The 17,723-nt window shown below is 41.2% G+C and overlaps 1 protein-coding gene across 2 annotated transcripts in view; it reads right to left on the bottom strand.

Moving 5' to 3' along the window:
- Nucleotides 1-1,907: 1,907 nt before the first annotated feature.
- Nucleotides 1,908-17,723, bottom strand: part of SEC24D (SEC24 homolog D, COPII coat complex component) — a 55,511-nt gene continuing 39,695 nt past the window's right edge. For both annotated transcript variants that reach the window (XM_053403548.1, XM_053403547.1), the window contains exons 14-23: nt 13,937-14,053; nt 12,525-12,695; nt 11,607-11,703; nt 10,491-10,636; nt 8,805-8,943; nt 8,080-8,198; nt 6,064-6,243; nt 4,517-4,708; nt 2,553-2,642; nt 1,908-2,361 (exon numbers count right to left, since the gene is read on the bottom strand). In XM_053403548.1, coding sequence (XP_053259523.1) covers nt 2,221-2,361; nt 2,553-2,642; nt 4,517-4,708; nt 6,064-6,243; nt 8,080-8,198; nt 8,805-8,943; nt 10,491-10,636; nt 11,607-11,703; nt 12,525-12,695; nt 13,937-14,053 — 1,392 coding nt within the window. In that variant the 3' untranslated portion in view covers nt 1,908-2,220. The remainder of the gene's footprint in view (nt 2,362-2,552; nt 2,643-4,516; nt 4,709-6,063; nt 6,244-8,079; nt 8,199-8,804; nt 8,944-10,490; nt 10,637-11,606; nt 11,704-12,524; nt 12,696-13,936; nt 14,054-17,723) is intronic.

The following is a 17,723-nucleotide window of genomic DNA, read 5'->3' as shown; positions in this document are numbered from 1 at the left end:
AAATTTGTGTGCATTTAAAAAAAACACAAAAAACTGATGTTATGGATTGGTTGTATATGATGAAATCTGATGAAATTTCAGCTCATCTTGTCAGGAATCCTCCAGACTAGAAGTTGTAACGACTCAAAATTTCTTGTACTTTGGTTCCTGAAAGCCAGCTTTTAAATGTCTTTTTAAGTGATGGAATGTATTTTTACTATTTTTGATAAATGTATAATTATTTTATTGGATGCTTGCCTTTATTTTATATATTTATTTTCATTAGCGGGTTCTTGTCAGTTTTCACGTTCAGCTTTGCAGCTTTAAACCCTAATTTACTGTAGTAATACATTTTTTTCATAGAACTGTGATTTTATGCAAGTCTGTAAATGAGAACTCAGCTGTGAAACTGTTTATGCAGTATCCAAGACAAATGTGTGACTCGGGTTAACCTTTTTGGTTTGATTAGGTGGAGTTGCCACCTAGTGGAATGGGAATGAAATTCTAAAGTCAGTTTATTGTGCAACCTATGGTTTTTTTGAAGACCAGTGTATTTCCACATCCTACATGAGAGAAGGCACCACTGGATGAGATTGATTGTATCCTGTATAATACCGACTCCAAGAAAGTTGGGGATGTAAAATAATGTTTTTAAAATGATCTTAGTTAAGTAAAGATAAAAGCTACTGTAGGGCTAAAGTAATAGTTTATTTCTCAAGGTAGTAATTTCCAGCTTCTGAAGAATATTATGTTCTACAAATTTTAGATGGCTTTTTAAAAGAATCAGACATTCATATACATCCATCAACAGCTGAACGAAAACTCATAATCAGAGACAATATACTTTCAAACACCAGAAGCTTGGGATGAACACCAGGAGATGGCTTAATGTCCTTTATGCACTTCCTAGAGGCACTTATGGAAACATGAAGGTGGACTACATCATGGACACTTAAGTCTGGTCAGGTAGGGTCCTTTTGCAAGAACAGTGTAGTATAGCGATAGTGGCTTCTTGTAATAAAAGACTATGAAATACTGTTTGTTATGATGCAACAGAACACAGGGTAGACTGAGATGAAGATGGAAAACGTATCAAGCTATTAAACAAGCTAGGACACTTTTTCTTAACAGTTTAATGTAGTGGTTCCCAATTGGGGGCCCACATAGCCCACCCGGTGATTCCATGGCACATACCTGTCAATTGTCCGGCACAGCCTGCTTTTGGGGGCTGTGCTTTCGCCCCCAAACATATCAGATTGCGGCTGTGCTTTCATGTGGGTAATGTGATTCATGTGGGAGTGCAGCACAGAAGGCGGCATCCCAGTTTTGCGCTGGGACATGTGGCACCATTCACAAAACAAAAACTACTCCAGATATATCAACATTTTTCCAAAGTAGGAGGTCCAGAGCTTGGCTTCAGAAAAACAAGAGGGCTGCAATACTTAGCTAATTGGGAACCACTGGTTTAGTGCATAAGCAGCACCCTGCTGGCTGAAACAAAGACCTACCTAGTTACAGCAGCCATTCATTGAGTTACTAAAAGTTCTAATGTTACAAGAGGGAGAAAAGCTTTTGCCCACTTTCTCTGTTTTATCCGCCACAAATGCTTTAAGCAACAGGAACAGGCAGTATGGTCTCCAGATGTTGGCCTACAACTCCCATCAGTCTCAGCCAACATGGCCAATGGTCAGGGATGGGAATTACAATGTCTGGAAGACACTGTGTCTGTTACCCCTGTTTTTAAGCCTTTCATCCTAAGGAAAGTGCTCCAACTCCTTGATATTTTGGTTACCATGGTGCATCACAGCACACAAAATGAAAAGAACAGTTACTTAAATGTATATCAACTTGAAACTGTAAATAGACCAAAACATAACAGGGTTGAGAACAAAACGATCAGTTCATGAGCACTAAAAATCAAATGTAACAACTTTATAATGCTTTGCAATTTATTGAAAGTTTATGAAATGAAAACCACACGCTTTAAGCATTGAAAGATTCCAGGATTCCAGATCTTGCCATAAGAAATATTTTTCCTTTTAAAGAACAATAAATGCTCTCCCATAGGAGTTATACCTGAGCGCAGACTTGCCTATGCTACATTATTATGAAAAGGGGCACTAGTGTATGAAATTAGAAATTGTACAAAAAAGTAGCATTAAAAAGCACCTTCTGGTGGTTGGTCACTTAAGAATAGTCCCTTTTGACAAAATGCAAAGAGAATTAATATTCAAGCATCCATTAGTTGAGCAGCTGACAGATCTCTTTATGAACACAACACAAGAAATCCACGTAAGAAGCTCCTCCATAAATACTCTTGTCTTCAACCAGGAATTGTTTGAAAGCCATTTCTGCTTGCTCCCTTTGCTTCACAATCAGAATCTGAAAAGAAAAGTTGTGATCCAGGTGTTAAGAATTCAAAAATACTGCATTGAGTCTGTTTTACCTTTCAACAAACTGAACACACAGCAGAAAAGGTTTGAAAGAAGTTCTGTTTGCTATCCCCATGTCAAAACTGCACAGTTCAGCAAGCATTTTAAAAATAGCATTACAAGGGAAATTTAATCTGTTACCTTCATGGAATAAGGTGTTTTGCTCTGCAGATGATCAATCATTGATCTCAGTTTCTTAGAGTAGGGATTGTCCACTTCAGGAAGAAGTGTCTGCATGATAAAAACGCACAGAAAATTAATGTATAAAAGAATTGATTTGGGTCAAAAGATGGCCTTATTTACATATTGTGGGAGATGGGGGGTTTCTATGGTGTGACCAAATTACATTGGATTTTAATCTGGATTACTATTATTTGCAACTGTGGATTTATTTTGATTATAATTTGTTGCAGTAAGCAGCCCTGATTACTTACTTTGGCCAGCCTCATTTTCTTTTCCAGATTCTGGGGTAATAGGGGATTAAAACCTTTGCCCCTACCCATATTCCCAATCCAGATCTTCTACAGTATGTCGCTAGTATTTGGTGTCAATTGTAACTTTCTTCTGGAGCAAATAGCAGTGGTGTGTGCGTGCGTGTGGTCCAGACTGGGACCATAGAAGGAATAAAGTGTTAAATCCATTCTCTTAATATGGGTCTTAATCACCCATATTAAGTTGCAACTTAGATATTACAAAAAGCAAAGAAATTTTATATAGGCTGCTATGCCAACAGCTGCAATTTAGCTCTCTGTAACATGAAAACCCAGTTAAATACATGCACCACAACAATTCCCATAAATGGGGGCTACCGCTGCAACCTAATACCATGTGAATTCTGATTTTCTTCTATAAATGACATTTTGCTTTTCAATTGCATATAGCATCTTGCATGTTTCCTTTCTGCTTCCCATGTTATGTTAACTTACTTCCTTTCCCAAGTCGCAGAAAGTACTAGAGTTTTAAAGAGGATTTCAATAATATTTATTTCATTCATTCATTCCTACCCATCTTGTTTGGTTTCCCTAGCCACTCCGGGCAGCTCCCAACATAATTAATGATGATGATTATGATGATGATGATAAAGCAATAAAACATCAGACATAAAAAACTTCCCTAAACAGGGCTGCCATCAGATGTCTTCTAAAAGTCAGATAGTTGTTTATTTCCTCGACATTTGATGGGAGGGCGTTCCACAGGGCGGGCACCATGACCGAGAAGGCCCTCTGCCTGGTTCCCTGTAACCTCACTTCTCGCAGTGAGGGAACCACAAGAAGGCCCTCGGAGCTGGACCTCAGTGTCAGGGCTGAATGGTGGGGGTAGAGATGCTCCTTCAGGTACAGTGGAACCTCAGGTTAAGAACTTAATACATTCTGGAGGTCTGTTTTTAACCTGAGGTACCACTTTAGCTAATGGGGCCTCCCGCTTCCGCTGCGCTGTCACCACACAATTTCTGTTCTCATCCTGAAGCAAAGTTCTTAACCCGAAGTACTATTTCTGGGTTAGCAGAGTCTGTAACCTGAAGCGTCTGTAACCTAAGGTACCACTGTATACTGAAGTCTCTGGAGGTGTGCAGAATTGCTGTGTGTGTGGTTTTTTTTTTTTTAATTTGGGACATTTCAAGCCCTATGAATGGGCTGGGGGTAGGACAGAAAGAAAATCTGTTTGCACATCCAATTTATACTACAGCTCTTTAGCTGTAAAGGGTTGGGCTTCTCATGAATTAAAGAACGCTGACCCACATGTTACTCTCTGCTGGGGTGCGGTTCTAATGCAGCCGGAGAACAACAGCTGGGTACCTATTAACCTGAGCAGATGAGGAGGGGAGTTAATATTCGTAGTGAGAAACTTAGTATTTTCCTTTCATGTAGAATAGCCCTCAGCTGCAGAAACCCACCCCTGGTTCTTTACCACTGCCTGCTTGTTAACTGGCAGAGTGTTTGTACTTTCAGCTCCCTTGACTAGTAAGGGGGTGTGTGATGATCTTAAAGTTGTACTTGCCAGTGGACATTTTATCATTAAACAGAAGTTAAAGCTGGAGATTGCATTTCAAGGCAAGCATGCAACACCTCTCCCCACCCCCATCTTACACCACCCTGTGTACTCACAGCCTCTGTGCTGACATGTGCAAAGGAGGGCACATTAAATATCCCCTGGATAAGCTCTGGTGGGGCACTGACTCCCAGCCACAAGAACATGTGTACCCCATTTGCCAGCAAGAATAGTCCTCCTTCAGACAGACGTTCTTCGGAGCAGCGAACAGCAGAGGGGAACACGTCGCTTTTTACATCCATAGAGTGCTGTAATGATAATGTTACATTGTTTAGCACATAGTCCTTTTCTTTATAGTATGTTCACTGCAAGTAAGTAGTGCAAATATTGTTGCAGGGTGAATAAAATGGTAGAAAGCTGTTCTAGTTGCTTATCATGCACCTTTCCAAATATTTTTTGAACCTAAACAATTTTATTTTCCATCTGCCACACCAAATGCAGGCTGTTGAATTGACATCTCCTTCCACTGCCCCCAGTAACACTGGATAGACTAAATTCAATCCTTTTATTATGGGGTCATTTTCTGACTATATAAAGCAAATATTCCAGCACATGTGAGTTCAGGACAGATTGCAAAAGAAGTGGCTGCAGAACATCCCAATGTTGCAGTATTGCAGCCTTGCAAGTGGTTCTGTAACCAGTTGGGAAGGACAGGAAAATCTTCCTGGATTCAATCTCCAGCATCTCTGGATAGAGTTGAAGAAGACCCATCTTAAAACTGTGGAAGTCACTGCCAGTCATTGCAGACAATAATGAGCTAGATAGATCCATAGTCCACTTGGTGCAAGGCTGTTTCCCATGTTCCTGGGTTGAGGAATGACCAGGGTTTGTCACATTGCCACAACAGTGGATTGTGGTATTACTATACTGGCATCACCAGAATGGTACAAAGTTATTGCAAGTACAGAAATAGGCAGGTGGAATAAGGGGCTCAAAGATGGACATTAAGGGGCACAATTTTTTTTCCTATTTGACTCATGTATGAAAATGTACCTACCAACAACAATGCCTCCTTTGCATGGCTCTGAGTAAACTGCCCTCAGTGCCCATCTCCAGAGTCTGATGTTTCCAGGCTGCCTCCTGCAACTGCTGTGGGCCACTCATCTGCCCTCAGAGGTGGCTGAGGGGTTGTGTGTGTTGGGGGAGGTTGCAAGAAAGTGGTTTTGGGTACAGTGTCCAGGTCTGTGCACATGCACTCACCAGAACCAATGTCTTACTTACACTGGCTCTACCAGTGGTGTAGCTAAAAATGGCGGTGATGGCAACTCAAGTCCAGTGGGATATGCCTAGCTGTTGGCTCAGCTCTGCTACTGGGCTGCTGCTGTGGGCAAACAGACAGGCAGTCTGTCCACCCAGCAGAGGGCTGGGACTGTATGCCTGCTCTGAGTTATTTGGGCTGGTGTATGTAAAATTATGCTGTCCGTTTTGGTGTGTGAGGATGGAAGCATGGTGGCTTCAAGGTGGTGGTCACTGTCTGGTAGCAAAATCAGCAGTCAGGTGATGAAGTAAGGCTTTCCCAGCACCCTAGCACTTCTCGGAGGATGTCCGTGATGGTGCCAGCCCTGATACCTGCTGTTGTACCGCTCCTCTCTCAACAACTTACAATTGGCAGAAGCTGTGGATAGAATAGAAGTTGGGTGCCAGCAACGTCCATTGACATGACTAGTTGTCGGTGAAAAGTTCTTTCATCCGTGGGAATCTCGGGTTTGCCTATCAGCACGCAGCTTTTCAGGAGACAGTTCATGTAGACTGGGAGCACCTTCATTGCATCCGGAAGGATAAGCTGGAAGACAAGAAAGTAGGTAAAGTCAAACTACTGCACCATTTGTTCATTCAACATTGAATGTTTGATTTTTAAATGAGCATTTCACCAGACAGGTGCCAAAGGAAACAAACCAAAGGCTGACATTTATTGTTTGTTCAGTCACTATTTTCACATACAAGCAATGACTGATTTACATGGGGGGACGGGGCACACTGGGTGCCACACGGGGGGGGGGGGGGAGGCAGCACTTACCATGGGGCCTGCAGCCACATGTCTCTCCTGGGAGTGACACGGTGGCTCGGGCGCTTGCAGGCTCTGCGCTGACTGAAATGGCAGTGTGTCAGGGACCGTGCTGAGGAGGGCTGCACAGATGAGAAATGGTGGGAGCCTCCCCCTCTCTCTGCTCCTGATCAGGATCCTGAATCTTCCCAGGAGCAGTGGGACAGTATAGATTTGGAACAGTGGTTTGCAGAGGGACATACTTCAGAAGACAAAAGTTGTGAAGAACTGGGTGGTGAACAGCTAGGAGATGAAGAACTGGAAGAGAGAGAGTTAATAGACTCTCTCTCCCTGGGAAGCCTACATCCGCCCAGCCCAAAGTCACAATGAGCATATAATCTGGCAGCACAGAAAGCAAAGTGGTTGTAAGATTGGGTTGCAAGACAACGAAGTGACGAGGGTGACTCGGGGGAGGTGTAAACCTTAATTGGGAGCACCTTTACTCTTTGTTCTTTCGCCCTAGAGCTGATGGGGAGGCAGCGGGCAGACTCCTTGGAAGCCCTGCAGTGAGTCCTACCCCGGCTCACCCCGCCCCATGGGTGGCTTGCTCCACCCCATGGGCAGCTTGCCCTGCTCCTGGGTTCAGGGTGCATCACCCCGGGCACCCGAGCAGCTAGCTACACTGCTGTTTACATGCATTTGATATGTGCACAACGGCACATGGTGCAGAACAGACTTGTGCGCTCTCTGCTGCCGCGCATGATGACCCATAATGTAACCCCGGCACAAATCAGGGGTTGCCTGTAACTGAAAATTGCCTTTGACTGTCCAAATTCTAGGTGACGTAAGGGCTGATTTTGTGGTAAACATATAAAGTAAGTACAGTACATGCCAATATGATGATTAAGCAGGAAAGCAGTTTGTGATGGGATACAATATCCAGTGGAAACTGCACCAAAATTCACCACATACCTTGCCCTTTTCTTTTTCTATGCCCTTTTCTATGTGTGGAAACACATAGCACAAAAATAAAGATTTGCCTAGAACAACCTGGGGGCAATACGGTCACGAAAAAGATAATTAAAGCTGAAAATATCTTTGGCTGGAAAAGTCCACGAGAGGGAATTAACTTTGTCAAAGTTTTGTTTTGGTGTTTTTTATGCCAAGATAGCAGGTAGTGCTTACCTCCCATGGTTTTAAGGTGATGATGTAACTGGTGAAAAATGTACAATGTTTCTCTTACTGATTAATTAGGCAATGAGCAAAGTGATATTTTTGCATTCTTCATTACCTCATGCTTAACCCCCAGTGCTAAAAAAGTAACAGAGTGAGAAAGGGTTCCGCACTTACATATGAAGGACCAGTGCTGGCATTTACACTGGCATGATAATTTTTTTTTGAGGGGGGGAGAGTTGCCATCTGTTGGCCTTACAATCTAGGCTGCAATGGGAAAACTCGTTAGATGACGTGATGGAAATCAAAACTGCATACTAAAAATCATGGCGGGCCAATATTTTCTTAGAAGGTACAGCTTCCTGTCAAACTCCCATGCTCAAAACTGGGATTTCAGAGCTAAACCCCAACAGCCAACATTGCATAAAACTCAAACATTTGGAGCTGAAAAAAATAAAATACCTGGCTCACTGCAGATGGGCTAGCACAGTTCTTTCTGTAGCATGCCAACATGCGAGCTGTCTGGTTCACCAGGATCTCACGGACAGTCTTCAATGGCTGGCTGATAATGGCTTTGTAAGCTATAATGGTATGAAAGTGAGGTGAAACTGAAGTTGTTTCTTTCGCTCCTCCATACCACCTTTCCACAGACAGCTGAGTAAAGCAACATCCTTTTATTTTATTTACTGAATTAAGAAGAAGTCAACTACTAACCAGAGTTTTATTTGATCAACTTCTTAATAACACATTTCAGACCTTTTTAAAGCAGATCCAAGTCCAATAAATTGCACCTGCCCAGAGAGATATCTTCTTGGTTTAAAATGTGAATCATATGAAAGTGAAAACAGTACTCAGAATGGGTTTCTATCATACATCCAAGACACAACGTGGCTTATAATCAGCATGCCCCTGGGATGTGACGTAAATATGCCAATATTCTTACTTACAATTTGTGGAATTAAACTATGAGATTGTGATTTGCATAAGAACCTAGCAAATACATAAGAAGTTGACTTAAGAGGATGACCAGCTACATGCAACACCTAGGACATTTTATTCATGCATCCAATAACTTAATGTGTCTCTGACGTGCCATCTCTGATTTATAATACTTGGCATTACTCAATAAGTTAGGCTCCACAGCCACCCTCAAATTCCCCTTCCCAAAGCATACACCCAAAGCTTACCTGTTTTAACAAAGAAATTTATAAGTGCATCGGTCTCACAGCTCTTGTAGACCTCAGCTAACTGGGAGCTGCAGTTAAGGCCAATATTATGTACACGCAGTCGTCTTTGACCACTCATCGATGTGTAGAGAACTGCACACTGCAATTAAAATAAAAGTGAAATTCACTTTTCAGAAACCGTAATTTCATCTCTTACTATCGGTATTAATATATTTATTACAAGGTCCCAGGGCTGGTCACAACTATGTGAAATACCACATTTAAAACAGTATAAAAAATTTCAATCACAACTACAGGGGGTCTTGTGACACCCCCCCCAACCTGGTGATATTCTATCCCATCTTAAAGGGAGCCTCAGGTGCTAAAACCAGAACCATATGGTTCTGATTCAGCTCTTCTTGTGGTACCAAGACAGACACTCTCCATTTCCCTTTGATATACAAGGGCTTAGGGCAGAGATGTGTTTTCCTAAGGAACGCCTTCATCCTTGCCAAGGCTCATTATATTTTATTGTACCACATTTACAACAAGGATTTGTGGCTGACTCATGGACTATATTTCAAGACGGATGACTAACTGTACTAAAAGTAAAGGGTTTAGGTCATTTTGAGAACTAGATTTGCAACCTGCACCAAAAAAAGAGAGGAAGCAGTCATGACAAAATAAAAAGTCTTCACCTCATGTGGAAGTTTATAGCATGTCTAGATTTTAAAGAATTGTTGCATCAACTCTTTTGAGGCAGAAAAGCCGGGGGTGGGGGCGGAATACTCAGCTTTTCAATTCTCTCTGATAGGACACTGGGAAGCAAAACTGCTGTAGTTTCATTGCAGTAGTTTTGCATCCGTTCTGTTCTAATAACAATCCACACATCTCCTTGCAATTTTTTCCTCTCGTCCTGCTATGAGAGGAGCACTGGATCGTGATTGCCAATATGATCAGTAAGGAAGAGTGCCTTCAGGGCTGGCCCTACTGTTAGGCATAGTGAGGCACCTACTTCAGGTGCTGGGGGACTATTCAGCAGTCCTCTGTTCCCCCTGTACAAGCTAAAGCTAGCCAGCTGCCGTCAAGTGTATGGGAGGTCACTATCCCATTGCCAATGTGGAAGTCCAAGATGGAATGTAGAATGTGGCTTTGCAGGTGTCATGGATAACCATTGGATGCTTGATGTTGTTAGTGACAAGTGACCCAACTGCCTGATTTCCTCCTTCCAGCATTGTCTTTCTTATGGTGTAGAAATCATCCTTGGAATAAACTGACCCTCTCATGAACAGAAAGATAAATCTGTGTAATGTTATGCTTATGCTGGGAGGAGCTTCCATCCAGATTCAAACCTATTTCTCACAAGAAGAGCAAGGTTTCCTTACAGTTGCTGCTTCAACTTTGTGGATATTTCCTTTTATTTAGTGCCCTCAGGATAGTTGCTAGCTCAGATGATGGAGAAAGGAAAGGGCCCATTTTGCTGCCTGAGGCAAAGGACAAGATGGTGCCTTCCCATTCCACATTTGCAGTAACCATGGCAAAAGGATCTTATTTCCCTAGTGGAAAAATATCAGTGTCTGGAATGCTGAAAAACTCTTATAACACAAGACTTACTTTGGGGGAAATGTCTGAAATGCTGTACACATTTATCAATCACAGAGAGAGACCCTGAACAGACCAAGCACATGAACCTATATAACTTGTTACCTGGATTAAAGCTCCATTGTCTTCATTCAACTTGTCATCATGCTTGAACTCCACTGTCACTGCTTTGTCGCAATCTACTGCTGCCATTTCAACATCCGTGGTGTTGTTCATGTAAACAGCTCCCAAAAAGTCTGTAGCCCTGAAACCTAGAGCAGATTGCAAAATAATCTCATGTTTGGACTGCCGGCTATCAGCAGCATCAGCACCAGAGCTGAAAGACTGTCAGAGGTGGCATTCCTCCTCTGCCCTCCTTCCATCCTCAGGACTGATGTGCAAGTTACTTGATGTGGAAGGGCAACCACAGATTTCTGTTATCTTGTCAGTTTCACATGGCTAACATTTCACTCGAAAATTGCTCTGTGTGGCAACAGTTGGTATTTATTATGTTAGTTCTCAAACCTTTGCCCTTGTGCGATGAATGCCATGACACTATGCTGCGGAACATTCATACGAAATGTTAAAATGAATCTGACAAAAAGATTAAATTACCGTGTGATGGTATTTTCAACTCGAGAAGCAATGTGTTAATTGACCTTCAGAAGCACACTACTGCTAGAGATGAATGGGGCCAACCATAACATCAGTCCAGATTATCCATGACTACTAGATTTGGGAAGCTGCCAGCAGTTGCTAATGTATTCTGAACTATGGGATTCAAAGACTTATTAAATCCTGGGACACTGGCAGTTTCTCATTTGGAAAGCATGCATGGCTTGTTCACATGTTTACATATGACCTAACCCCGTTCCTCTGCTTTTGCTGGATTCCCAATGCCACACTAAGACTGTTCCACTAAAGTGTGGAGAATTGCAACTAAGAAAGCCGAATAGTAGTTGGGCCAGAAAAAACCTTCCCTCTCTATCTCTGGTTCAGGCAGTCGATTATGTAGTTATAACAGCATCAGCATCAGGGACCTATCAGAAACCTTAAGGGAACCCCGAGGTACAAAAAAGTGGGAGGAATGTAGAGGGAACCCGAAAAAACAGCTGACTGAGGAATGAGTATGCTTAATGACTACAAAATGCTGTCTAACTGTTGAAGGGATTGGAGAACTGAACTGAGTAGAGCACATTGCAATTTCTTCTGCAGGCGCCACTTGTAATTTCTAGTTGTTACCTGTGCTAGTACGAACCCTCATGATAGCATCAAATCCCATCCTTTTTTCTATACTCTTCCTGAGATCATTCAGAAATTGGGGGCTGTCAGAATGGACCTAAATGAAAATATAAAGAGAGAGATCTCTTAAGCAAATTGTAGACCTGCCACTGGATGGCAGCAACATGCTGAAAGTTGTTCTAGGACTTGAACAGAATTGCAGGCTCTTAAGAAATTCAGTGGTATTCAACTTTCCTTTTAATAAGGAGTACAGCGAAAAAACTTTCATAGGGCTCTCAGACTCACCAATGTTCCAGCAGACTTTTTTAAAAAAAGCTCAACCTGCTTGCTAACTTCTCAGAAGTAATACTAATAATGAAAGCCCACATCTTTCAAATGAATCCAAGAATCAATAATCGATGTTTAACAAACAAAACGCCTGTTTTCTAAATTAATAACGGGAGCAAGCATACATTTTAAAGCTAGTGATCTGAAATTCTTTTCTCAGAAACTGTTTTCCTTGATCAAGACAGAGCTTGCTTTTAACCACATTCACTGCTTCAATGTTGTGCCAATGACTTTATTTTTAACACTGATGTAGAGTAGCAGATATTTCATTAAAAAGATTCAGGAGTTTGCGAGAACTCAGTTCAGTAGAATATTAGCATGCATTGGCACTTACCTTTTAAGATTAGAGTTGTAGTATCAGCTCTGCTCTAGTTCACATTGTATAAATAAGCAATGCTTTTTCACAAACTCCGGATACAACAGTAAGTCTCTAATCTAGACATGCTGTAACTTATCTCCAAATCTACAATCGGTCCATTAGAGGACATCATTAGATCCTTACTATTTCGTTTTCAGGTGACACAGCAGCATATTATGCACATCAAATTCCATGTATCCAAGTGGACAGAAAGAGAACCTTCTGACATTTACCTGAAAATTGTTGTATTTGTACAGGGTTCCTCCAGTGTGCATTGTTACAAGGCCCATGGAGGCTACATCAACATACTGGTTTGGGAAAAGGAACAGATCCACGCAGCAGCCACTAGCGACACAGTCTCTGGCCAGGGTCTCATAAATATTTGTCTGGGGTTGAAACAGTGTCTGGAGAGTTTAAAGGCAAGTACTGAGCAATACACAAACAAAACACCATTCATGAGAACAGCCTGACATAATTCAATATGAATGAGCAGAAAAAATAGGAAAGCAAACACAGCGAAAACATTTAAAAGGTCTACTGTACCCATATATGATATATTTCATAGAGTTGTTTGTTCACCATGCATTTGGAAACCTCTTAAGATACTGTAACTAAATTTTGCATGGTGGTTACAGAGATCAAAGGAGCCCATTTTAGTCTATGTTTGGATGCAGTTTTGAATCAAGATGTATAAAGAAGCTTTCAAAATGGGACCATTTTTTTGGTTTCTTAGAATACCCAAGCAGCATTGCGTATGAGGCTGCTAATGTTAACATAGCATGTCAACTTCAAGGGCAAATGCATATTTTATTTTACTTTATTTCACATATTTCTAGCCCATTTTCAAAGACTATTATCTTCCCAAGGTTGTTTACATTAATTACAAATATACTATTTCATTAGTAGCAATCATTTAAACATAAACTCTGGTTAACAATAGAAAGAATAAGTTTAAATAAACCCAATATATTAAACGCAATAGTTAACAGCAAAACTCAAGGAAAATGCCAGCAGTAACTTATGCAATAAATGTTTAGTATAAAGGCACTCCTGTGATGCATTCCTTAAATAATGACAACAATCACCAAAATAATTACTGGGTGGGAAAGACGATTAACAAAAACTGATATTCAGTTTAGAGATATGATTGTTGCTGTATTAAATATCTACTAAGCACAACACTTTACTTAGTAATCATTTTACCATAAGAGCCAAACTACATGCTATGCTTAATAAACCTCCAATCCTGATCGCATACCTTCACACTGTACATTAAGCATAGCATGTAGTTTGGGCTCTTATGGTAAAATGAAGAATAAGTAAAGTGTTATGTCCATGCCTCCAGCTGCAAAAAGAGCTAAAATCAGTGTAGTCCCCAGCACAGGTAGAGAAGTTTTTTAAAAAGGTTCCCACGGGCACCAATTGGAACTTTTTTTATGACCCTTGTAGTGATTCAGGGTGATGCTAGTTTAGTCCTGAGGAACGAAGGGAAAATCTCCTTTTCCCGGAACACTGAATAACAATCCCCCTGAATCCGAAATTAATTGAAGTAAAAAACAGATCTATAGCTTCACGTTACCCATTGAGAGTAACATATATTTTTGTACTAAGTTGCATACAAAAAAACAAACCAACACTGAAATACCTTTTCTTTTTCTGTATTGACCAATTTTCTATCATCTCTGCTTTTCAGCTTCCCTGGTGCTTCTGCAGTCGGCAGGGAAGAATGGAAGATAAACAGCTTTCCAGCACACTCTGCTGCCTGTTGCAAAGACACAAGAAATGACCTTTTTTGAAGCTGGCATTATAAATATTTGAGCCAGATCTCCATACAATTTTAGCCAAGTCTCAAATGCCAGCATAAACTACTTTGGAAACTTTGGAAACTAAATAGTGCGTTTGTTTAGAGTTTGAACTTTTGGTGACACCTTGAAAAAAATAACTGAGAAGTTCAGAATTTTAAATAACCGCAAATAATCTAACACAAACACCTCAATATATCAGTGCTAATATACACATATAAATGAGAAACTAGTGTTATGGGCAGTTCATGCTAACATTATGCCAGGAATTATTAAATGGCACAAAACGAATTAAAAACACATTTCAGTGCATTAGAAAAATCAATAAATTGTCCACTTGCAATGTGTAATCAAACTGGGCCCTACTCCAGAACATGTAGTTCTTGGACTGACCTTTAGGGATCAACCAAAACAAGCACATTATACTTAGGGGAATGGAAACAATATGCCAGATTCTAAGCGCAGGTGTGTGCCAGCACTAACCTGCTCATGAGGCTCAAATGCTAGAGGAAGAATGATACTAAGACCAACAAATTAGCAATGCAATTAGGGAAGGGTGCTGTAGGTTCAGTACAGGATACAGCTTGGGCTGGAATGGTCATGGATCCTCTGGTGCTGCACTCTGGTGCATGCCTACCTTGGCAGAGTACACAATACTGTAGCCTGTGCAGCTTTCTGTTTTGCTATTCCTACATGAGTGACCTCAGGACTAGACCAGGGCGGAGGTAGGCGGGCATGTGTTTGTACGATGCTCTTGGACTGCTGTACTGTGCTATTCAAGCTGTCTGTTGATCGAGTCTAAAAAGACAGTGAATCAGCCTCAAAAGACACCTGTGATGGGAACACTCCCCAAACTCAATAATCTAGGGTTTAAAGGATGACTTAAGGATGAAAGCAAATACCAGAAGGTTTGCATTCCAGATAAGGGTTACCAGCAAAGTCTGTTAGATGCAGTACAAAAACACTTATAATATGGCAAATGCTGAGCTGCCACTGTTTGTGCTTTTTACCACCACACATGGATGAAACATAGCAGCAGAAGAGGTTTTCCCAACTTTTACTTTGGCGAAAAGGCACAGGTACATCAAAAACACTCCCCTATCAATGACAGACAATCAAATTTTACTTTGTCCTCCAATTTTACCCACAATAAAAATAGCTTGGGCATGGGGGAGTATTTGCTTTTAGGCAACCTGAAACTTTTCCAGTAGGAAAATGTCTGCTGTGGACCCCTCTTATCTGGGATGAAGCACAAAGATTGATGACTTTGCATCAAATCCCTCAGCTGATGGGGAATTGGCAGAATTGAGTTAGACTTCTGGACACTTTACTTCTAACACTTTACTCTCAGAATCACCATCTATTTATGCTACAATAAATCTGCTAGTATTTAAGCCACAACAAGACTCTGGTATGTGTATGTTTACTATCCCAGTCTAACAGAATAGCCACTGCAGCTGTTTTTAAAACAGGGATGTTTGAATTCCAAATGAAACTCTGACCAGAAATCTGGTGGGTGCATTTTGGACCAGTTGAAGGTTTCTGAATCATCTTCAAGGACAGCCCCATGTAGATCAAATAAATGGCATAATATTCATCTGGCAAGTTTTGCAGCTGAGCAGAAATGGGAAACGAGCTGAAGCCAAAATTCTGTTCACTGCTTTGAGACAGTTAGCAAGAACTGTGAGCATCTTCAAAAGACTGAGGAGACACATTCCATAATTTTTGTAAGTGCTTCAGAGATGCCTAAAATGACCTAGCTGCTCAAATAATTCTCAGAACAGTTATCCACATGTATTCCCAGTATAAATCCAGGAAAGGAGGAAAAGAAACAGTGGAAAGTGTACTTTTATATGTCAGAGATCATAAGGCTCATAGCTATCACTTGAGGGGGCTTATAGATGGGGACTGAATTTCCAAGCTGGTCACTGAGATATTGCAATCATGCTCCTCATATATTTATTGTTACTATTTTTTGCAGCACCCGCACAGAACTGTTGGCATCAAAATGCCATTTACATTCCCCTCCCCTCCCCATTTAATCTGGAAAGAGTAAATCTGGTTTAAATCGGGGATGGGCGGGCTGGTATTTTGATGCTAACATGCACCAGCATCATCAGTCCCAGAATAAACACACCTCTGGTAGCACCCAGAAACAGAACATAGTCGTTACAGGGGGTGAGGGTGGGGAGTAGGCATGAGGGCAGTTTAGGATCCAGAGACGGAATATGTCTTATTTGTTGCCTTTATATCCCACCTATTTCTCCAAGGATATCAAGGTAGTGTACATGGTTCTCCTCCTCCTCATTTCATCTCCACAACAACCCTGCTCACTGATTTCCCAGAGGCATCTGACTGGCCACTGTGAAAACAGAAAGCTGGACTAGATGGGCCATTGGCCTAATCCAGCAGGCTATTCTTATGTTCTTATGCTAGACTGAGAGGCAGAGACTCATCCAATGTCACCCAATGAACTTCATGGCCAAGTGGGGATTGAAACCCTGGTTGTCCGGGTCCTAGTCCGACACTAACCACTGCACCACACTGGCTCTCATACTGGTCTTGACCATCAATTCACACAAGGAGTGAGTTTAATGTACAGCCCACACACTAGAGACTTAGCAGTTTGTTTATGTGCCACTAGTGACCTACCCAAGGTTTAGTACATTTTCCCCCCAACCCCCCAATATGTGTATTTAAAGTTTTCAAATAGCACCCATTTTGCCCGATCACCAATTTCCTTTTCCCAGGAAGATGGTGAAAGAAAGGAAAAATACTGAGAAGATTTGATTTATGCTGTAGCATAAGATGCTTGACTGTATTTGCTCACAGTTGGCATCATGCGGAAAAGAAACAAAGGAAAATAAATGCAGAGACGAGAAGTCTGCACGGCCACCGAGATCACTTTCATGGTAAATATACACAAAAAATATTCCAGATGGACTCAGATTGCCCCCTTTGAAGTTGTCATGTATTCATTTTATGGGTTTTGGTTTTAATTTCCCTGTGTGTCTGCTTCCAGCACATTTGTTTATTTCTTTCATTCATGACAGATGCCATTTGGCATTTATATAAATTTATAAAAAATAAATACATTTTCCTGAAAACTGAAATGTGCTTCAGCTTTCTTACCCTCTCCAGAAACATGCTGATGTTTAATACAAAAAGAGCCAAGGCACCAGCTATATTGCTTTTCTCTGAGAATGACACCAAAATTGTTAATGCCTGGCATCAAAACAGGATTACATCATGACACTTCAGCAAATAAGCCACACAATTATTTTTTTAAAATAAAAAAATTCCTTCCAGTAGCACCTTAGAGACCAACTAAGTTGGTTATTGGTATGAGCTTTCGGAAGGAATTTGTTTGTTTCGACTACGGCAGACCAACATGACTACCCACCTGTAATTATTTTTAAAACTGTGGTAAGAACCAAACCTATAACCAATACTGAGTCAGACCACTGATCCATCAAACTTTACTGGGCTCCCCAATGTGGTTCTCATGGGTACCACAATACCCCACAACACCTACCAAGGCCTCTTTTTAACGACTGAATATTTCTCACTTTTTTTATAGGGTGGTTTGGTGTGGGGACTGCTTGTTTTTGGAGGCGGGGTTGTAGTAGG

This window comes from Podarcis raffonei, chromosome 9 (genome assembly GCF_027172205.1).
Source record: "Podarcis raffonei isolate rPodRaf1 chromosome 9, rPodRaf1.pri, whole genome shotgun sequence".
Lineage (NCBI taxonomy): Eukaryota > Metazoa > Chordata > Lepidosauria > Squamata > Lacertidae > Podarcis > Podarcis raffonei.
Note: the sequence above shows the minus strand (reverse complement) of the source record. Positions and strands in the feature narration are given on the sequence as shown.